Raw genomic sequence first — 23,524 nt, 5'->3', positions numbered from 1 at the left:
AATGCGTTGTTTAATAAGGAGGAAAGTGGAAAATTACCGATATTCCCCGCAACGTTTCATGAAAATATACTGTATAAATCATCCGCGTGACATCTTATGAATTTAAAACTGTCAGAAAAGTATGCGAAAATGTTTTAAACATCAAGCCTTCTTTCCATAAAGAACTTAGCACAGGAAAGAAAATGTCCTTAATATTTGTTCTATCTAGAATTACTGAAAGTTTTTTTTTGTTTGTTTTTTTTTGCGTATTTTTGATTAAAACTAATGATGATGACCGTTAAAGCAGGCTTGAATCGTCCACGAATTTGAAGGTGATAAGTTACCACCCTTGCATTGAAATAGTTGGATTTTCTTTTGTGTATTGTTTAGTGTTTGTGTGAGCTAACGTGGCTATTAACTCAATTTCCAAAATGTCGAATGTGAACTACGCGCTCTTCGAATAGTTACGTGAGAATCACTCATACAAGTTACGTACTTAGAATTGCTAACTGCCCGAATAAATTAAGAAATAATGTTTCGTAATTCTAAGCATAGCTTGAGAAGCAACATGGATGGATGTTACACACATTGGACTGCTATTAATAGACTTGAGCGTTTGTGAATTACTAATTAGTTCGCGACCGTCATTCAAAACGAATTTGAATATCAAAGGGATGAAAGATATTGGTTACACAGGACGTTGTTAGAGTTATTATAAACTGAGACTTACAGCATAAAAGAATGGCAGAGCTGCTTCAATTGCAGATCTGACGGAGAGCAATAAATATTAAACACCCCAAAGAGTAGGCTGTTTCCAATTTAGAAGTAGGGATGCGTTTTCTTGGCCAAGTAGATTGTTATCTGTAAATAATTAATGTCACGTTATTAATTGGCTAATCAAAGCCAAGTTCCTAACACCAGATGACTTGAATGTTGTAGTGCAGCTGTGAGGAGGTGCTTCTGATAGAGTAGCGTGTTATTTCTTAAAGGAACATGAAGCTGCAATTCATCTGGTTTCACTCACCAAAATAACAATGACACCATATTAAATTAACCACTTAATATTTACAACACAGTGAATTCTGCTAGTTATTAATTTTTGCAAAATGATTTCGTAGAGAAATTAATGTATGTTTGCAACCACTTGGCCAGTGTGTTCAAAGTAAATTGTATTACATTGAATGAAATAGTAATGCGCGTGGTATACTTATTAAAAATCATTGTGATAATGAATGAGCTTGACTAGTCTTTAATATTAGATTTTCCGCACTAAAGCACGTGAACGGAACATCATTGTGTTTTACTCACACTGTTGCCTATTTCGGATAGAGATATTATTTTTAAATTAGAATTATTGGAAGTTTTGAATAAGATAAAGGTTATTCTGAACTTCATAGAAGTTCAGAATAACCTTCCGCCCTTCCATCTGTTCTGCAACAGATGGTAACGAGCAACCTTTTTTTGAGATGGCAAGCCAAGTAAGTTTGTTGTTGTTGTTTGTTATTTGGATTTTAGGAGTATTAGCAACTAAGGCCATATTGCTCCAGGATATGCGGTGGTCATTCCCTGACCTTTCCGCATCCTCCGTATTTGGTGGTGACGGGCTCGAACTCCGGTCTAATCAAGAAACATGTGCTACGCACTGCTGCTCCTTCCCACCTGGCTACGGAGGCGCCTGCCAAGTAAGTGGCGAATAAAAAAAAAATTATAATAAACCAGTACGTAAATGCAACAACAAACGAGGAAGGAGGGTGGGTATAAATCGAGATCAAAGATTGTTAGGAAGAATGCGAGTTAATAAAAATAGCAAATAATAATATAAATTTACAAAAATTCCAATTAATTCAAATTTAGCCGAACCCCCATCCATGAATGCACCAGCTCCAACTAGCGTGAAATATCAATGTAAATGGATAAGAAAACCAACAGGGTGAAACAAAAATAAATAAAATAGACAGACCATTGTGCTCCATCATGGCCTTAGTTGCCCTTGCGCCATAAAAACCGAAATCAAATCAGTCACTGAATTTCGAACATTAAACAAATCAATGTCGCTGACCTGACATACGCTAATCAACTTGTTAACGCAATAAAACTGAATAATAATGGCCCTTGTGCAGTGAAAAATTATACTAGAACAGATCACAGAACTCACAAACCAACATCAAACATGGATTAACAATTAAATAAGAGTACATCCAAAAGAAATTGAACTATAGATGGCAGTACGAGCGGCGTATTAGGTTATCAATTCACTACTAATCATGTAATAACATAGAAATAAATAATAAAGAATAATGCGATTTGATTTACTGAAAGAAATAACTGCTCTAAGGTAAAGGGAAGAGATTTTCTTTTCGGGAAGGTAATTATAACGAGCGCGGCCATTTTTTAAACTCTTCATTGGAATCACCTGAGGTTTAAAAATCGCAAATACCAAATGGGAAGTATTCACAGAGGTAATCATTGAGGCTACTATGCCTTCTGTGCCGACCAAAGGGAACCGTTCAAGGTTTAGACCTAAATGGATGTCAGGTGAACTGATGAGACTAGCGGCAAAGAAGGAAAATACATAGGATGATTATAAATTATCAGGGGACACAGAAACCTGCAGTAAGTACAAACTATCCCGCAGTCAAGTTACTATAGATGTTAAGCACGCTGAGGTAGGTTATAAGAAATCTGGATAAGAATGCAAAGAACAGTAGCAAGGAATTCTCTCTGCTTGTATCAACACCAGAAGAATGTATCGCATTTATTCGTTGGTTACTTTTTATTAAAAAAATTATCCGATGGATAATTTTTAAATTAATAATATATAACCCTTCATTTAGCACGAATCACTTCATGAATTCTTGTCGGTAGGGATAAAACTAAACCCCTTAAATAGTTTCTATAAATATTAGGCCATTCTGAAAATAGTTGAGCTTGTAATTCATTCAGATTTCATGGATGTTATTATTGTGTTTCCACTTTCCGTTTAAAGATAGTCCCATACGTTTTCTTGGAATCTAGATGTGGTGTCTTGGTTGGCCAATTTAAATGCCCTACTATACTCTCGTGTTCATCATGCCAGTTTAAAGCAGTAGAAATCATGTGAACCGGACATTTATATTGTCCCTGAAATGATCAGCAAAAGGCACAACCTGATCATCTAGAATATTTGTATATCATCATCATTTTGTATATCATTTGCATATATGTATATTCATCCCATTGTCTAAGTTGGTATTTCATATAGGGCAGACCGAGTTTATAACGGTTAAAATATCCTGACCGACCACCAGCTTGTAAAAGACCTTGCACAGATACGGAATGAAATTCTTCATTGCTTTTCCTGTGAACTCTGTGTCTGGCATCACTAGAGTATATTTATAAATATTTCACGTTAGGGTTATATAAGTATATAACCCTAACGTGAAGTAGCCATAAATCGCGTTTTTTTTCTCTGGTTGGTTTACCTGTTTTTCTGGACGCCGAGATTCCTCGAGGTGGGGGGGGGGACTTGTACCCTCGCTTGAGACCAACTAACTCTGTGACGGTGCGTAAAAGGCCCATAAGTTCCTTGCATCATTATTGTATAAACTGTCATATTAGGGTTACTGGAGAACAACCGCGTCCACACATGTGTCTCCATAAATTGCATGCTTCATCTAGTCGGTTTGCCTGTTTCACTGGACAAAAAAAATAATAATAAAATAAAAATAATGATGTCTGAAAAATGCAAGTAGCGTGTGTATTTTACTGAGAATCGCGATGGTCAGAGAGAATTGTCTAAGTTACAATTAATGCCTGAATACTTGTATACATTTCCCATTTTAACAAAAAATATAAAATGAAAACATGGCAGATACATAACGCAACTATAAAACAATGGAAATTATTGAAAATGATCTCTCATATGCTTTTAGACTTTGATATAATTTTAATATTTGCGTATTGCCAACACTGATTAACCTGTGAAAAGTCAGCTTTGAAATCTCTTCAGTTCAGTCAGTACAACCAATTGCGACACAAGCTGCCATAGGTTAATAATGTAAAATATTTCTATTCAAATACACGAAGCCTAACTTTAAAACTGGAATTGTTTTGCCTGTAATAGCAGGGCGACTAAGATCCTTCCCGGTTTCAGTTTGAATTGGGCGCACCACTCAGAATTAGGCAGACTCTTTCCTCCTCTTTCCTTCATGGCTGAAATCAACAGGTTAGCTGCTTCAGACATCGTTCCCGTCATGCATTGCATTGTTGACGTAATATAATCCATCATTGCTTTTGAACAATGAAATTTGGATTAACAAACATCATCGCATTGCATGATGAAATTACGGTAGACGGATTTTATAGAATCACATACCTTATATAAATTATTATTATTATTCGCTTTATTAAGAATTTTCGACCCCTCATAACCCAGACTGAGTTCGTTTTTACTAAAAAATATAGCTCATATTTCATCGTAAGTTAATTTATTCCATTAATAGCATATTTCCTTCAGATTAGCTGGTTCGATTGCTCTAGTTGACCGAGGAGCAGCTTGAGAAGTTCAGGACAAAGATGAGCGACTAATGAGAAACATGAAACCTTCAATGAAGAAGAGTCTTTCTGTGTATCGTTACTGCATATTAAGTGTCTTGGAAAGACCCGCACAAGTCACTTCATTCTGCAGAGACCAGGTATGAATGGAACAAATTATAGCATATCGAGCTTAATGAATCTTTGAACTGCAATCGGATTAAAGATTAAAACTTTCAGGAATTTTTTGAACTGAATGATTATGGAAACGATTTCTTTGAGGGGTATATAAGAATTGCATATCGTAGAACTAAAGAATGTTTCAAAATTCCGCATTCTTTTAGTGGGTGATGAAGTACGCTTAGTAGCCAAACAGCGCAACTTACAGAAAACTGCAGATGTCGTAATGAGCAATTAGGTGCACATTGTCAGTCTTGTAGACATTGAAGAATTGGCTTAATAACGAGAGAGAGGTATGTACCGTAGCCAGACAATCACTTCATAGAATTCACTTTGTTTTTAAATGGCAAAGTTGAGTTTGTTTTTCCTTCCTCTGTTTTTAAGCCATGATTATCCAAGCGACCGAAGGACCACCGCAATGACTTATTTATCTTAAATTATACAGCGATCGCTTCCCAGCGATCTTTGTACAGACAATAGTGGAATCTGATTCATTTATTGTACACAGCTTTACTTTGTTTTCTTGTTTTCACTATTTGCTCAGTTCTCCATTTTCAGTGTCGTTGTCTTTTCCAACTCACGTTAAAAGTGAAGCTTTGATTGCCCCTTTATCTCAAAGAAAGCTTCCATGTCCTTTCTATTCCGTGTTTAATCCGGGTCGATAAAGTTCCACTTGATAACTAAAATCATTCAGCGCATACTGTAGATACTAGAAATCGAATGGAACTGTCATAATAAGATTTTTGTATTTCAGTATCTCTGGCTTCCTTCTTTCATATTCTGCTATTACATAGGGCAGGCGTGGCGAACCTTTTTAAGGGTGAGTGCCAAAATTGGCTAACACTTTTAAAAAAAGTGTCCTCGTGCGCCCCTCGAAAGGCGATATTGAAGACATTTAATCACAATTTCGTCCCACTCAGACTTCAAAGAAATCACTGCATGAATACAGCTATTTGCTGAATGTGTGATGTCACTACATACCTGGCAGAGAGAACGGGCATGCAGATCACGAGTGATGTTTCGAAGGTTGAAATTTTTTTGGGACGCTCCAAAATCCGCGTGCCCAGAAACTTTGTATGCATGCCACTTTGGGTACCCCCTAACCTAGGGTAATAGCAGAATATGAAATATACAAAGAGTACTAGGAAAGTTTTGCAATACAGCTTTGTTTATTTAATTTTTTCAAAGTAATTTCCTCTACATTCAATACACCTCTCCATCCTCCGAAACCAATCTTTAAACCAGTTCTGCCAAGTTTCACTAGGGAGTAAAGCACATTCGTTGTCCCAAGCCCGTAGAAGGTCCTCATCACTGGAAAACCGCCTCCCTTTTAGCTTCATTTTCACATGCAGGAACAGTGCAAAGTCGCAGGGAGCAAGGTCTGGACTGTAGGGAGGGTGCTCGAGAAGTTTCAGTCCTGTCGTGGTCAAATATTCGGTGCAGGCTTTGGCGCGGTGAACTACAGCATTATCGTGATGGAGGTACCAGGTGTCCATTCTTGACTTTGGCCGCAGGTTCTTCATAGATCCAATGACTTTAGGCAGGCATTGTTCAGTATACCACTTAGCTGTGACTATCTTCTGCGTGTCCAAAACGACACGTTCCACAATTCCACTCGATTTGAAAAATACAGCTATCATTTTCTTCTTTACAGATCGGGATTTTCTGACAATTACGGGTGTGTCGTCATCATCAAAGACCCAAACTTTGTTTTGAGCCTTGGTCGGCAGATCGTAATAGTACAGCCAAGTCTCGTCACCTGTCACGATGTTGTTCACATACCGAGATTGTCACTTATCAAAGTTTTTTAACATCTCCCGGCACCAAGTCACACGTCGTGTCATCTGCTCTTCAGTCAGTTGATGCGGCACCCAGAGCGAACAAAGTTTCTTCACGTGCAAATGATCTTGCAGAATCGAACGAATTGCTGGTGCATTTAGGCCCAAAGTATCCTCTATCTGTTGGTAGGTCACTCGCCTGTTTTCGTCAAGCATTTTCCTCACAGCAGTAACGTTTTCCTCCGTAACTGACGTTCGTGGCCTTCCCGGCCTCTCAGAATCCTCCAGAGTGAAATTTCCCCTTTGGAATTCTCTATACCACCTGAATATCGTTGTACGATGTGGACAATCATCATCTAGTGCAAGAGTCATTTCTTCTAAGCACTGGTCTATGGTTAAACCACGCACGAAATTATACCGCAAAACTGTCCTTATCTCATTTCGTGACCACGATGCCATCGCAAGCACTTTACACTCTCACTACTAATGAATAACTGAGCCCATCGACTTGGCGCGGCGGCTACTATGCATGTATGAACATGTCTCAACATGCAGCAACAAGCAGCTTCCTGTGATTCATTGTTGCGTCATATTGCAAAACTTTCCTAGTACCCTTTGTATATTTCCGTTGTGCATATCTCAACTGTGCATAGTTGAGATATTCGCGTTACTGTAATGGCTAGGTTTCGGATAATGATGGCCGCCCAGGGGGTGTCTTCGTCAGTTTGGACGATCTTGTAATTGGCTGGATAACCTCGTACTTTTTTTAACCTGCGTGTATGATTCCTGAAGGATCAGTATGTCTGTGTTTTCTTTCGCTCGACCACTGCTCGAGCTCGTTGTGCATTGAGTTGCATGATTTTAAGCAGGGCTGTGTGCTAAGTAACCAAAACTGCGCAGACGTCTTAGTAAGTAACAATTACCAGAATATTTCATACTACTAGGACTATCGAGGTGTTGGTGGGGGGGAGGGAATAGTCGGGTCGCGTCCCTAGGTCCGGAATAATGCCATAAGTTATAGAAGACAGCAATTGGAAGAGGGCTAGGTGAGGCCATTCTCAACCATGCGTAAAACAGTGTTTCCAGAGAACTGACAAGTAATTACTCTAAGTGTTCGCCGTATCCTCGCCCTTGTGACTCGTATAATGCTTATATTTGTTGTTCTTCCGCACCGTGTCAGAAAAGCCTAGGTTCAAATTCTCTCTTGACAGAAGGAACTTCATGATTTTTTTTTTTTTTTCATACTGTATTTGAGTTAGAATTGGTATAATCCAAGAAAGTCAGGCTTTTGCTCTATTGTGGGAGAAGATGTATCTCTATAGCTTACCTGTGTCAAATTTTATATACTCTTCCCACAACTGAAATTTAGCAAACCAGCTGCGTCTTAAATAATTTACATAACTCCATCCGCCCAGGAATACGGTTCATTTCATGCTACTCAAACATAACTCCAGACCTGTGCACTGTTTGCAAATGCGATCTCACCATTGATTTGTACAACGGAAAAATACGATGTAAAGGCTGTTGTTGTAGTAGGATTTTAAGAGCATCACCGGCTAAGGCCATATTGCTCCGTGTATATTGTCTCTAAATTTCTTGTGTTCTGTGGTAGATTTTTCTGTTTGCTGCACAAAAAAAAAAAAAAAAAAAAAAAAAAAACGAGTTTTCTGGAGAAAAAACCATGCTACCCTCTCTTGAGACCGACTAACTCAGTCACGTTGTGAAAAAGGCACATGAAAATTCCTCACTCATCAACGGAACTCGAACTCAGGTCTTTTCTATTCGGTGTTAGGAGGACGGCGATTCTACCAATTGTACTACCCACGAGGGCAAGTATAAAGGTACATCAGTGATAAAATACCATGCATCTTCCTGACCACCTGCTAATAATGGATCTGAATTAGTGGGGCTCGAGTGAGGATTGCATGTTTTTTTTATCAAAGAAACTCGTTTTTTTTTTTTTCTTATTAACCAGCCAAACCGACTATAGTAATAATCCAATTTACAGACACAATATGGCCTCATTTCCTTTGCGCAAGTTCAAGATAGTATCCCAACGGATACGGCTTGGAAACTATTCTTCACTTCTCTACAGGAGTTTAACGATTATCCAAGTTTGATGGTAAAGACACGCAGATCAATAACTTAATGAAAAAACGTGAAGTTTTAATGCGGATTGGCATCGGATACCATTCATAGTCTAAAACAACCCAGCCCATCTTAACATCTTGTTTTCATTTTTAAACAAATATTTTCGAGACAGGTGGATATTGATGACGCGGACCATTGTAATTCTTGGATTCGGCTACTGCATGGAAGACATCCATGGCCTAGCTGTCCATGGATAAAAGCATTTACCCAGTTGGAGTGTGATGAAAAGATAAAAGTGTGAATCCCACGAAACCTGCAACAGATGAGGAACTCAAACAGTAACTTTTTGGTTTAGGAAACGGTGTTCGATTATGGCACGTTGCACGTCATACTCTTTGTATTATCAGTCATAAGTGGTTCAAATTGATCACGTCAGTTCTCAAAACCGGCAGAAAATTTTCCTTCACTGTAGCTTGTCAAATCTGGTCACAATTTTATTGAGCACCTAACTGAATGGCATGAGATTGACATCGTGAAATTCCGTTATGCTGGGGTACCATTTTATAACGGAATGGTATCGTGTATCTTTTTGGTTTGAACAGAAAGTTTCATGAATACTAAAGTACGTTCACCTGATGGCGTAATTATTCCCCAGTAGTCTGTAAACTGTTTTAAAATGATGTCTTTTTTTTTTTATTTTTCCAGCCTGAGATCCTCTCAGCTGATTATGCATTTCCATTATTTTTTGGTAAATAACATCATATAATGCATTCTGAGAGTTGATTAAGGATCAAGGCTCTCGAGCTCCCTTGTGTCATGTTATCCAGTATTCTCGTGATAAATCAGATAACCGCATAAGCTACTTGTTTACTTTACTGAAGACACAAAGTGAAATTCGCTTTTCTTTTTCGGAATTCACCTCTTCACCCACCTCATCTAGGCCCTAACACTATCAGTTACACTTTATGCCTTAAAATGCATCTTTGTAACTTGAATAAATTTTCTTATATTTAAATGTCCAGATAAACGTTTTATTCGTTTTTTTTTTGTTTTGTTTTTCAGTTTAATTTTCAGCTTTGTTTGCGTTTTATATCTTAATTTCAAAAAAAAATTTTTTTCGAGTTTTTTAAACTACCTTTCAGTGGAATTAGTCTTTTTTGTGCGACCTAATATACTCGTATATTATTTCAAGGCCTTCCTGTAGTTGACCCGATGCGAAACCATGTCTAGAACACTAGTACATGTTTCTTATCCATTAATAAATTAGTGTACAGTAAGTACTGGGAGCCATTTATGGCCTTACTTGCACCGTTTATTATCCATAAAATATTTTTTCTTCACTTTATAATGTTACTTTTAATAGTTCATAAAAGCCGTTTTTACTAAGCCGATATAACAACGTCCACTGTTCTTTATTTCCTCCTTTGCAAATTTTAAAGTCTTCGAGCATCTTCTGTTCAGCACATTAGAATTTGTATAACACTGTGCTCATATTTCAAAAAACTCTTTAAGTGCACGTTTTTCCTTTGAGAGATAGCGCTGACAGAGGATAATACTTTCTTTTCGCTACTAATGGAACATAACTTTGCACCCTAGACATCTACTGATTTTTGGGGACTGCGATTTCCTTTCGAATACATCATTCACGCCGCGTATACTCGTATAGCCTTATGTTTGTATTGGTTCCATCAGCAGTGTACCAGCCAACAAGTTTAGCATAATATTAGGCTTCGTTTTATGCAGGCTGTTCCACGTTCTTCTACCCCTCTCTTTCCTGCTTCTATCTGTCGATTTAACTCCCTTGGCAACCTACGCGAGACTGACAAACAGAAGCAATCGTTATCTGGTTCTATCCTGATATTCTCGCTAATAACTGAACTCCCCAAGGAATGTGTACTAATAATTGATGGCGCATTTCACGGCCAGCATCGCAACAGTTAATTGTTAATAATACTAAAGCCATTTGTACTGTATCAAATGTTTTGATCGATCTCGGCTATGATACACTTCACCTGGCAATCGATACTCCATCAAGTCGGTTCGTAGACACGTGTGGTGAGGCGAGCAACGCGCTCGTGCTTCACGTAGAAAATTATAGATATACGAAGTAAAGTTCAAAGAAGGCAATTCTTTGAAAAACTTAAAAGCTTAAAGAATAAAATAAAAAATACCTTTCGTACGTCAAAGATTTTTACGAAGTTCAAAGTGTCACAGGCCTGTGGTGCTGTGTAGTTGGAATGAAACTGTTTTATTGTTTTGTTCTGCAGTGAAGAATGGATATAGCAATCACAGGCATGACTACTAGTTCTACCTTGAACAGAGCTTTGTTAGGTGTAACGTGGTTTTATTAATCTGAGAGATAAGTTTATTGCCGAAGGAGATGGTTCGGTAGTCATGGCAACTGTGTGAATGTAGTGGTATGACTGCGGTTTACTGAATTGCGAAAATACTGTACAAAGAGAAGCGAAGTGTAATCCATGGAAAGGAACCTTTATTTCGATTTATAGATCTGTTTACAACCTAAATACAGCCTAAAGGGGAGGAACTTGATAAAAAAAATTAGTGCGGAAAGGACAGAACCATTTTCAAAGCGCTCATTCTTTTTTGATTAGAATTCAAATTCAGCCCAAGACTGTTTGTTATCAGTTGATGTCATGGGCTTCTTCAGGTTTTGAAGGGGGACGGGCGGGAAGGATCAGGTAAATACCAACTTAGAAAATTATTTCTCTCTATATACAGTATGTGGAAAAATCCATCTGTCGCAATTGCTAGCAGCTAAGCGTCCACATTATTTAGCCTATACTAAACTGACCCAAGATGAAGTCCAGCGCATCGTGTCAATGTATTTTATTATGTATTTTATCTTTGGTGAAAGCTGTAGCTTTTATTTATTTCTTTATTTTGTTCGTCTTCGCGGATCTGGTGTCAGTCATATATCCAATTGGTATTGGTGAGCACTTAACATTTGCATATGTATAACATGACATTTCAACGAAGGTCTATTAGCAAACTGCTTTTCAAATCAGTCGATCACTGTGACATGACTCACGTGTCAATCATTCGTTTTGACGCGTGATAGGTATGATGGTTATGTTAAAATATTCTCAATTAGTCCTAGGTGTAGCTTCAACAAATAAGATTGCGCATCAGTGCCATTAATTGACTGACATTAATTTAATTATGTCAATGGCCAGTGAGCCACCATCGGAAAAGCTGTTTGCTGACCGAGCCGGAGAACAATTACAGAAAGTTACATATAAGAAAAATAGCTTGCATAGTAGGTTATGTTTTCTGTTGCATACATTCTGAATTAAGCCATGGAGTATTCCGTTACCGTCTAAAATTTGGCACATTTTTGTAACCTAAAGGCCATTGCTTGCAACTAGTATATTTTCTTTTTAAATATTCTTCATAAAGGAGTAACAATTGAGTGTGATGGCTAGTTTTGTGTGAATAGTCTTTGGTATTATTATTATTATCTGTTTATTTCTCTTTCGAGACACCCATAGACAGCACGTGGCTAGATGGTGTGGTTACATGATATCAGTATTTACAAGCATATTTACATGAACTTATTTACAAAATTTGGAGATGAAAAAACAGAGTATGTGGTTAATGGATTAATTGTTAAGTTGGTTTAATTAATTGCGAATGGTTGTTAAATGCTAAATATTATTATATAACTTATTAAATTAGTCTTCTTATTATATTTGTACCTGCCGGTACACATTACCAAAGATTTCTGTCCTATACATTTTGTCTGTACATAGTTTCTCTGGTAGGTGGGTTGTTTTCGAGAGACTTAAATCTGAAATGTCCATCCTTTTAATGAATGTTTTCACTTATGGTCTGGTAGCTGTGGATTTAATAAATGGATAAACTGTTCAAATAATCTAATTGGTGAGGAAAGAGTTTGAATAGTTTGCTTACTAGTTGTATTCATGAAATAGAGAAAATTCGTTTCCCCTACGCAAGCAGCAGTATTCCAGAGGTTTTCTAATTTTCTGTGAAGCATTTCGCAAAGAATTATGAATTCCTTTAGTATTATTTGAGCAGTTTTATGATCTCAGTTATTTAAAATGGTTGTCCAACGGAGTTCCTCCATCGGGAAGAACCTCTTGAGTTAGCTCATAAAGCAAGGAAATACTTCTGAATGAAATGAAGGCCAGATGTCGGAACACCCAGGAGACGTTAAGGGACACGGGGAATAATAAGAAGACTTTATTTCCTCCAATGACAATGTTTTTAGAACATTTGCGAACCTATTCAGTGACTGTGGTCAGGTATGGCCGCCCGTTGTTTTTAAGATCTGGACGACTTGTATTTCTGATATTTTACGACCAGAACACTCATTTTACTGCGGCTCGTTTCGATAGCGGCGACAGTTAAAGTTTAGCAGATAGGAACGCTTTGTATTTTCCACTATGCCACATTCTTTTGGTTTTTTATTGTCTTTACAAACTTTGTTTCGGTAATGGACGGGAAGAATCTTGTAGCTTACAAGCGTTATGTCGAGTTTCATTTCCTACCACATTATTGAACGGGTTCCTTGTTTTATTCAAACACTTTGGGCACCTCCAAATTTCATTACTTTTGCTCGCAATAACCGCTTTATTAGAATTATTCGTTTCCATAGAACATCTTGTGCTCACTCAGGTTAATAATTGTTTAGTATTTCAATAATTACCGATCGAAAACCAAATACATTGGAAATGAAAATGCCTCTGTATTATAAAAATTTTCAAAAGTTATTACAGTATGAAATGTAGATAGAAATGTCTAGGAGCGGATGTAATTTTCTCTTTACCTGAATAAATAATAACATTTAAGTTCGTCTGGAATGTCCCTATCGGCTTGAGAGAGAATGGGGGGGGGGGGGCTGGTTCTTGTTCTACTCTATAATCCGAAATTAATAACCTGGAAGATTTCTGTTGCTAAACAGCTTACATGCTTTGTAAATTCTCCTATGAATAAATAAATACGTTCTTGTGGTTAAGTTTTTGATAGTTAGCATTTGATTCCCTCTCTCTCTCTCTCTCTCTCTTCCCACTTTTTCAAGGTGAACCTTAGAAGCGCTGCGAACGATTCAGCAGTAATGTGAAACCCTGTGGGCATTTTATCAGAGCGTTCATTCATTACAATAAACTTCTAATTCTTTTCCTTTAATAATCCATAATTTACAATCATATTTAAATGTTTCCGTTTACTACAGTATAATTTTAACTATATTTCTTTCCCTGTGAGATTCGCGTATGGCGTTTATTTCGATTCGGTGAATTATGTGGACTCCCTTGGTAGCCCTACTAATAAGTTTTCCAGTTTGACGTGATGGAATGCGGCTGAAATCGTTATGTAGTTTAAGCAGGCAACATTTACCTTTACAAGAGCTCTTGCAGCTGGATTGGATATGTGGTATAGCGATAAACACGTAAGAAAAATATTTAATAAACGCAAGTAACAAGACAAGGCGTGTTAAGGAGGCGAGCCTTGCATTCTTTATTCACAAGGTAAAATGATAAATGAATTGATCGAAATCGTGACTGTTATTATTACTTCCCCATCTCGCTGTGGTCACTGTATTACGAAGTTAATTTCTAGGAATTCCCGTAAAGTGATATCTCACAGTTCTTTTTTTTTTTCCTTCTGAGCACGTGTATAAGAAATAGCTTTCCATTTTCTTTTAATTTAGTACCTGAGCGTGGTAAGTGTTTAAAAAGACCGCATCACGTTAAGAGTTTTGCCTTTCTACGTTCCACCTACATCACTGACATTCTTAATAAAACCATCTGGGAAGACGATGACATCTTACGTTTTTAAGGTAAAATTGCGGTAATGTTATGTCTGTTTTTGTTCGTTTATTAATAAGCCTTACAAACAACATAGAATGTACATTCCCATATGTGGAAGGATTACCGTATGTACCAGTATATAAGTCGACCTTTGAGCACTGAAAAATCGTCTGAAACGTTGTTAGACTTACGCCGAACTTAAAATTTTAAACTTAAATTAAATGCTTGTGCTGAGAAATGAATTCATACTAATATGTTTAAAATTTATTTATGTATATAATAAATTTCAATCTGGTGGTTGATGCATGAAAAAGTCACCGACATTGTAGGTATGAAACGAAAGGCACTTTGTAATTACCTCGTTCGTATATTTTTAACAATCTATAACATAATTTACCTACGTGTAATCCATAGAATGAACTCGGCAAATATATGACTAAGCACGAATATTCAAAGCAAAAATTAGAAGCCAAATTATATATACGCTGTCAGGATTTCAATATGTGGAAGAATTGAACCCTACTCCAGAGGTTAAAACTTGAACTCGAGAACAACTTTCAAAATTTTTGAGAATCATTTTGAATCACCAACCATTTCTAAGGTGGGAGGGGGGAAGTGAAACGGAACAGTGCGCTTAATATTAATAATGAACAATAAATGAAACTATATTGGAAGATCCTGCGGAAGGACAATAAGCGACTGAAGTCCCATTCGCGCAGTGGAATGTGGGCTTTTAGCGATGCGGCGTAATCGGTGATAATTTCATTTGTGCTAATGGTGTGGTTTCTCCAGTAGTCACTATAGCGAATTATAACGAGCGCGGGAGACATGATTAATTGTTTGTCGTAATGCGAAATGATTAATTTGTTAACACATCTATGTCACTTGGGGTCGCTGCAGTGTCGGTTGGTAGAAGTGCCCTGCTGACGATCCGCTAATTTAGCGGAACAGTGAGAATGAAATAGGATTGAGGATATCCATTACGCTGACACCTCTAACACTCTTTCGCAGTGAAGACGAAATATTAAATCTGCTGAGTCATCAGTTGTGACGTCACGACAACGACTTTCATTGGTGCATTGGTGAATGGCACTTTGCTGGTTCTTTCTTTTTGTTGGTTCCGTTTGTTGAACACTGGTGCAGCTTTTAGAATTGTTACTATTCATATAGTCAATCACTTGCCCGAGATAGACACAGCAGACACGTGCGGTATAGACTTCCTTACGGAAATTGTGTCCGAAGGACGCTGCATTCCAAGAAGTCGTTTAGTAGCGTTTGTTACCCTAAGCAATGCGAATAAAAGAAAGAAAAACGTTAATTTTTATATGCGTGTTTAAGTTCCATGAATTATATTGATTCTAGCTCACCAGCTGCAACTTCAACAGTTAATGTTGAATTACTTTAACCATTTCAACAATGCCATCAACATATTTCAGATTACTTCATTGTTGCCTTTGGCTCACTGACTTAGCACATGATGCCCTCATTTTTCTTTCTTTCTTTCTTTCTATTGAATGGGTTAAATGAAAAGGAAGAAAAAAATGCTACATTATCAGAATGACTTCTTATTGACATGAAATTAATTGAACTGCCACTAAGAAGATTTACAACATGTATCGATGGCTTATTTAACAAGTAATGGATTTCGCAATTTGGAGAACGCCAACTTTAGTCTTGGGAACAAAATCTGATCGTAACCTTTCGAATCACTGAAGAGGAAATTTGATTTAAATGTCAATAAATTACTGAAGCGCTTAAAGAGTCACAATTTGAAATCGTACAAGGTGAAAGGACAAAAAAAGAAGGTTAGAACATTAATATGTCAGTTTACTGAGATTACTTGACAGTAACTCGAAGACTTTTTGGGATGATTTAAATGAATTCTTCCCATCTGATGACACCAACATTTTTGGTAATGAGAGAGATAAAGAAAGAAAGAAAGAGAGGAGAAATGAATAGTTTTCGAGATCGGAATGGCTGAACGAATTTTATGATTATTAAAGCTAATGTATTATCGCTGGATAGGTCCAAAATCTTTACTAATTTTGAATTAAATTTGATATATGGGAGGGAGGTCGAATATGTTTAGGAATGAACAGTGGACGCTTTTTTTTTTTTTTTTTTTTTTCATTTTTAATTTTACTTCTTCCCCCTCCTCCTTGTTAATGCCCTATTTATAAGAAATTATTTTCACGACGACATTGTATGTTCGCTGACTTACAAAAAATAAAACTAAATAAATCAAATACATTATTCTCAAGATGGATTTATCCAGTTAAAGTTAGCCTAAATCTTTTTCATAATTGGCTTTAGAAATATTTGTAATTAAAAACTATTGAAAAGAGACAAACAAAACAGGGCTTCAAAACTACGGTCGACCCGTGGCTCTCAGAAATGCATCATTCAGGACGCAATCCTCTTGAATAATTTTGTTTTGGGTTTATCTCTTCACCTACCTAACTTACGAGCGTTCCTTACGAGCCGGAATACATCAGGCTTGTATTTACAATTATTCAACACTCGAAATCTTAACATTTTTGTTATAGAAAGAGGGTATCTGAGCATCTGTTGAGTATCTGAATTTCTGGTAAGTACAGTATCTTATTTCTATTGTTGTTTTGAAGTTCTAGGACTCTAACTTAAGCAGGCTCTCGCTGGTTAACTGTGACCATAGTTTAGTGGTCATAGTGGAACCAAAAAGTTAAATGTGATGATCTTGTGCTCTATCTTGTAAATTCCTTGGATCCCATGTATCCTCCTGAAGAAAGCCCATGTTTTAATTTTATTTATACTCAAACCATTCAAGTGATTCGAAGTTTAAAAAAAGTTATCTTTAGAAATTTTACAGAAAGTACCTTAACAGAAGTAATTTAAATGTCTCTCCTCAGAATAATGATAATATGTTAAAATATTATGAAAAACTAGGTACTGTAGCATGTCCACTCTCGTTGATTTCCTGAAGTTTTTATGAGGACGACGAATGGAAAGCAGAATTGGATGATTTTCGTAACTGACACTGCCCATAAATGTGGGCATCATTCATTCGAAATGCGGATAAAAGACTTTGTAGAAGAAAGGCGAACACCGAAATGTTGCTAATGCAGTAGGTCATCCTGCCAGCGTTATGGAGTAAATTCTTCCCCGGTGAGATAAACGCGCATGTCGTCTATCGCCGCTGGAAACGATAAATATGACAATTGTCTGTGACAAGACCGGTTTAGAGTAATATGGCACATGGACAGAGGCTGGCAGAGTTCCAATGCGTCTTGACTGCCACAAGTGGAAACAGTCGATCAGGGTAGCTGCAGCGCTGACAGGTCCAGCGAAGGGAAATGTTGCGAAATGGAAAGCCATCCCACATGTAGATGTAACCTCACCTCCTGTAGAGTGTCACAAAAGTTACTTCCGTAGGCATAAAATACGAACCAGAGTTGTCAGTATGAGCCGGACATTGCCGTTTCTCTTGTTACAGTGTTGCCTTCTTCCAGTGACTCTTCAGCTATTCATCTGAACTTTCATTGAGATTGGGTATGCCTGCATCTTCGTGGACAGTCGACCTCCTTTTAGTTCAACATCGCGTGCTTCCTTTATTTATTTACTTTTTTTTTTTTTTCCTTTTTCTAGCTGTGATTTCGTTATCATCACTGAATACTTTGTTTTGTGAATACCTTTTGCATATTAAAAGTTTTCTTAGTTTAGGAAGAGAGAACGTCTCTTAAATGGCCGCCGTAGCCTAGTGGTCAAGCTCGAGGAGTATAGAAGTACATGCTTTTGGGTTACTGTAGTTGAAACCCATGGAACTTAGTTTTCAGTTAATGTTGAGGCGGAACTGTCTATGGGATGTAAGGTGAAATACACGTCGGTTTTTATACGACTTCCGCACTGACTAGTCGAATAGTTAAACTGAACCTGTTCACCATATTATTAGTTGTATTAGCAACTACGTGTAGTTAGAGAATACTAAACGTTGAAGTATTGTATGGGTAAATGACTGCAAAAATATAATTAATGGAAAACTTCTTTTTTTTTTTTTTTGTAAAAAAGAGAACTGCTTGGAAGAGTCGCACACGAACGAAACGATGAACACACTACATTCTGATGTAATTGAGAGAGAGAAAAGAAAAATGCACGAAATCATTGCTGTGACAACAGCGTCACAATTCATTAGCAGATAATGAGGTTAAAGAAAAAGGAGCTGGCGTGGTAGAAGACATGTGAGTAAACACATAGAGTGTAGTCGGTATACAAATAGTTGCGTGTGTGGCAATAATTTCTGATTAATTGTTGCGCTTGAGTGTGGCGTGCGTTTTGTTTGGTGTGTGTTGTAACCATGGAAACTTCTCCGCATGGGCATACGTATTTATATCTTTTGATATTAACTGAAGTGTTTATTTTTAAGACTGGATCTATGTTAATGTGCGCTTTTTTTGTCTTTTCAGAACCTCATTGCGGTCCTGTGGTGACATAAACAGATCGTAACCACAATGGCTAACCTACGGGTTGGACACGATCCTGTAGCAGGTTGGAGATGGCACTGGATTCATTTCTCGCTTCTTCTTTCATGTGTTTTGTGCTGGTGGGGACGGGCATCCACCAAGAACTCAATGGACTTTACCCAACCAGTGTACAATGCTACCATTCCAGAGAATTCGGTGGGCAAAACATACGTAACCCCAACGGAGAAAATGGGGATGTTTGTGTCTGATCCCTCTCTTGTTATACGTTACAAGATAATAGCCGGGGATCAGGGAAAACTCTTCAAAGCAGAGCTTCGTCAAGTTGGGGACTTTTGTTTCCTGCTGGTCAGGACTCGGACAGAAGAGCAGGCGGTGCTAAACCGCGAGTATCAAGACCATTATAAACTGGAGGTGCGAGCAACAGTGACATCTCAACACAGACGAAGCGTCAGATTAAAAGCACAAACTGTGGTGAACGTGCACATACTTGATACTAATGATCTAAATCCCCTGTTCCTTTCGCCCGACTACAGCGTCAACGTCAGGGAGGACACTCCCTTGCATCGCAGCATCTTCCAAGTGACAGCTTCCGATGCCGACAGCGGAATTAATAGTGAGATTTATTTCAGTTTACGTGAACCTACGTTGCAGTTCGCCGTCCATCCCACTCGTGGTACTTTAACCTTGACGCGACCTTTGGATTTCCAGAAGCAGTCGTATCATCAATTGACTGTCGTGGCTCAAGACCGTGGTCCAAAGTTCCGGGCAGGAGACTTAAGAGTCAGCACAGCTACCGTCCGAATTAAAGTGACCCCCGTGAACCTATTTGCACCAGAGATAGTAGTTCGTCAGTTTCCTTCCATCTTGGAGCGCAGTGACCCGGATGTATATGCTATGGTCAGGGTAGTAGATAAGGACCAGGGGTTGCACGGGGAGATCGGAAGCGTGGAGATTATAGACGGCGACGCCGATGGTTACTTTCGAGTAACACCTGGACGTAAACTTAGAGAATTTGATCTCAAGTTGAATCAAAGATTCGAGCAAGAACTTCCTCCCGGTACTTATACACTCACCTTCCGAGCCACCGACAAAGGACATCCCCCGAAATCCACTACGCAGGTTGTTCAGGTGAAAATACGCGAGGCTGAGGGAAAGCCACCTGTCTTCAGCCAATCGGATTATGAGGTGGAGATTGAGGAGATCGCCCCTCCAAATTCCCAGCTGGTTCAAGTGGCGGCAGTAGGCTCACGTAAGCTGGCTAAGCTCTTGTACACCATTGAGAGTGGAAACGACTTCAATACGTTTACAGTGAACAGCAATACTGGACTTATCACTACCACCCGTCAGCTGGATCGTGAGACCAAGCCTTATTACTCCCTCACTGTCAGTGCGGTGGACAAAGGACTACGGGGTCCCAGAAAGAAGGGGAGTGCAATAGTTAACATCAAGGTGTTGGACAACAACGATAACGATCCCATTTTCAACACCACCACCGTTACAGTGATGTTCGATGAAAATCGGCCTACTGGAAGTTTAGTGTATTCGGTGCACGCGGTAGATGAAGACGAAGGGGATAATGGATATGTTACCTACAGTCTTGCCAATCTGAATCCAGTACCATTCGTAATAGATCACTTTACAGGGGATATCAGGACTTCTGACATACTCGACTACGAGACTATGCGTCGAGAGTATGTTTTGAAAGTTCGTGCTTCAGACTGGGGATCACCATACCGTAGACAGACTGAAATGACTGTTCGGGTTAAAGTTCGCGATGTGAACGACCACCGACCTTTGTTCGAGAAAGTCGACTGTGTTGGATACATCTCGGATGCAGCACCGCGGGACTCAGAAATCCTCACTCTGTCGGCTATTGATTTTGATATTGGTAGTATTGTAACGTATCGGATGGTGCCTTCCAATGATGATCCTTGTTTCCATCTTGATCCTGTCACAGGGGTGCTGAAGGTGACGTGCGCATTGTCTCAGCAACATGCACGCGAAAAAGTATTAAACGTGTCGGCTACTGACAGCACGCACTTCGCTGATGTCATGTCCATTCATCTGAAGATTGTCAGCAGTGTGGGGAACAAGAGATATACGGACCGCGCAGCTGTGGTGGAATGCCGAGATGTTGGGGTGACAGAGAGGCTGAAAGAGCAAATACGTTTGGGTAAGGTGAACAACAAGCCTGCAAATGCAACGGAACCGACGCTGGTACGTTATGGCGAAAATCGACATGCCCCAGAATTTCCCCAGACAATTCCTAGAGAAATATGGGTCAACGAAAGTGTGGCTGTTGGAACAGAGGTGGCTGTGTTAAGAGCACGTGATCGTGATCATGGCTACAGTGGACGAGTGGTGCACGTTGTCGTTGCAGGTGATGAGGATAGCAGTTTCCGTTTGGACATGTACACCGGTCGATTGATGGTGATGAGTCCATTGGACAGGGAGAGAACTTCCAGATATATGCTCAATATTTCCACCTACGACTTAGGTAGGCCTCAGAAATCGGCCGCTACAAGCATCGTTGTCCATGTAGAAGATGTGAATGACAATACTCCTTTGTTTGAAAAGTCTTCATATAGTTTTGCATTGTCTGAGGATGTTCAGAATGGCACCAGTATAGTACGCTTGCGGGCCACCGATCTGGATGCAGGTGATAATGCCTTGTTGACCTTCATGCTGGAAACTGACCGTGATGACTTCCACATTGATCCTGTGACTGGAGTTCTCACTGTGCACGGACATCTGGATCGTGAACGAATAGACCAGTATCATATGAAAGTTCGTGTATCGGATTCAAGTCCGGAGCAGTCACTCTCTTCTACATGTGTCGTAAACATTAAAATAATGGATATCAACGATAATGCCCCCCAGTTTCGGTTATCTCAGTATTGGGTGAAAATCCGCGAGGACATACCTCCCGGGTCTGTTGTGATGGCAATGTTTGCTCATGACCTCGACGAAGACCAGGGAGGTCAGGTACAGTATTCGTTGTCAGGTGAGGAAAAAACATTTCAAATTGACCCCTTGATGGGGATCATCAGATTGGCTCTACCTTTGGACTTCGAGAAGAAGCAATTGTACAATCTGACAGTGGAAGCACAAGACAGAGGCAGTTCTCCACTGTCTTCAATCACATATCTTCTAGTGGAAGTAGAAGATGTCAACGAAAACTTCTATCCGCCGCGTTTTCCTGATGTAGTTGCTACTGGAGCCGTGCGGGAGAACCAGCCAGAAGGAACATTTGTCACTCAGGTGGCGGCCAAAGATCAAGACAGACCCAACGTTGATAATGCCATTATCTATTCACTCAGAGACGGAGATGGTATCGGCGTGTTCTCAATCGATGATCAAGGTAAGTTTTGTTTATTTCTTTTTTTATTTTATTATTATTTTTTTTTGTCCTAGAGTAAATAAAATATTGCACTGTTTTGAAAGAAACGCTTAAGTGATACCATCGCCTTTCAAGCGTCTTAAGCACAGATCAAGTAATTTTGTCTAAAATTCGGGAGATTTTTTGCCATTTTTTCTGCTGCTTACAAAACAAGAATTTAATTACTAGCGTCGCTTTCATCTGCTGAAAATAGCGCTTAGTTTGGTATTCATTGTGTTGCATCATTTCCTGAGTCAAGCGTGTCTTAAACCAGATAACACTGCAATAAAAGGGCGTTCTCTGCGGATGTCTCAAATGTTTTTCTTACGTATTCATCAGCAACGTTGCCAGACATTTGCAAGTACGTTTCGCGAATTTGTCATTAATATAATTTCTGCTTTGTCTTCATCTTCTCGTGTTGCAAAATTAAAAATGTTTTTCAATTAAAAGTTTTTTTGTTCTATTTAATTTGCTCTTCACGTGTGGCGTACTTTCAAGTTAATCTGCGATAACCGTAAGTAGATCTCCGTCTGTGATTATATTAAACATCTAATCTTCTTTGCTTTCTTGTATGTTCACCATTTATCCTCCAATTGTATGCTGTCTTAGAAGCGCTGGATACAATGAATGTCAGAATTTTATGTAGTTATTTGCATTGTAGGATTTTCTAGATTTATTACAAATTGTTCGGGAATGCTTGTATTGGAAAATTCTGGCAATGCAGAATTAATATTTATAGTAACGATTATCGTATTCTTAGTTCTTCTAACTGAGAAAATTATCAGCTTTTAATTTTCCGTAAATAACGAGAACTAAGCTGAGAGTTGTTTTTAATCTCTTATGGCATTTTAAAGTTGTCAGGTGCAATAGATGAGAGTTGATGCATTTTGGTTAAGGATAGACTGTAATGTAACCATTGCCTTTAATTACTTCATATCTTTATTTTGGATACTTAGATGTTTCCGCTACTAGAATTTAACATAAATAGCCCGGTGCTTCTTACTGGTATTTACATAAAGAGTTTTTTGATATTTAAATTCCTTTGATCTTTATGAAGCTGTTATAGCTTTAGTCATCCTCTGGAATTCTTTGAAATACCATTTACTCCCTCTGGAAGTTCTTCCGCTGTCCTCAAATTAGCGTCTTTACATTTTTAGAAATGCATTAATAATAATATGAAAAGTGTTGTGTATTTAGATTGAAAGGAAACGAACATCATCTAAAGAAACATGGCATTTCAGAGATTCATGTCGTCACGGAGGAGGCAATTGCAGTGCGAACTCCCCCCCCCTCCTCGACGCACAGCTGGAAGGGTTAATACGAAGAACAAATACACTAATGAAAGTGAAGTTGCTTTAA

The 23,524-nt window shown here is 38.5% G+C and overlaps 1 protein-coding gene across 8 annotated transcripts in view; it reads left to right on the top strand.

Annotated features, from left to right (window-relative positions):
- The window catches only part of LOC150081977 (fat-like cadherin-related tumor suppressor homolog), a 1,021,521-nt gene that overhangs the window by 233,785 nt on the left and 764,212 nt on the right, over window positions 1–23,524 (top strand). For all 8 annotated transcript variants that reach the window (XR_016547261.1, XR_016547260.1, XM_090379029.1 and 5 more), the window contains one exon: window positions 18,769–22,147. Coding sequence is in view for 6 of the 8 variants with exons in the window: in XM_090379029.1 (XP_090235155.1) it covers window positions 18,814–22,147 (3,334 nt within the window). In the remaining 2 variants the exon portion in view is untranslated. The remainder of the gene's footprint in view (window positions 1–18,768; window positions 22,148–23,524) is intronic.

The sequence above is a fragment of the Mastigoproctus giganteus genome, chromosome 8 (genome assembly GCF_048544385.1).
Source record: "Mastigoproctus giganteus isolate SK-2022 chromosome 8, ASM4854438v1, whole genome shotgun sequence".
NCBI classification, from domain to species: domain Eukaryota; kingdom Metazoa; phylum Arthropoda; class Arachnida; order Uropygi; family Thelyphonidae; genus Mastigoproctus; species Mastigoproctus giganteus.
The sequence above is the reverse complement of the archived record's forward strand: the minus strand, read 5'-3'. Positions and strand labels throughout refer to the sequence as shown.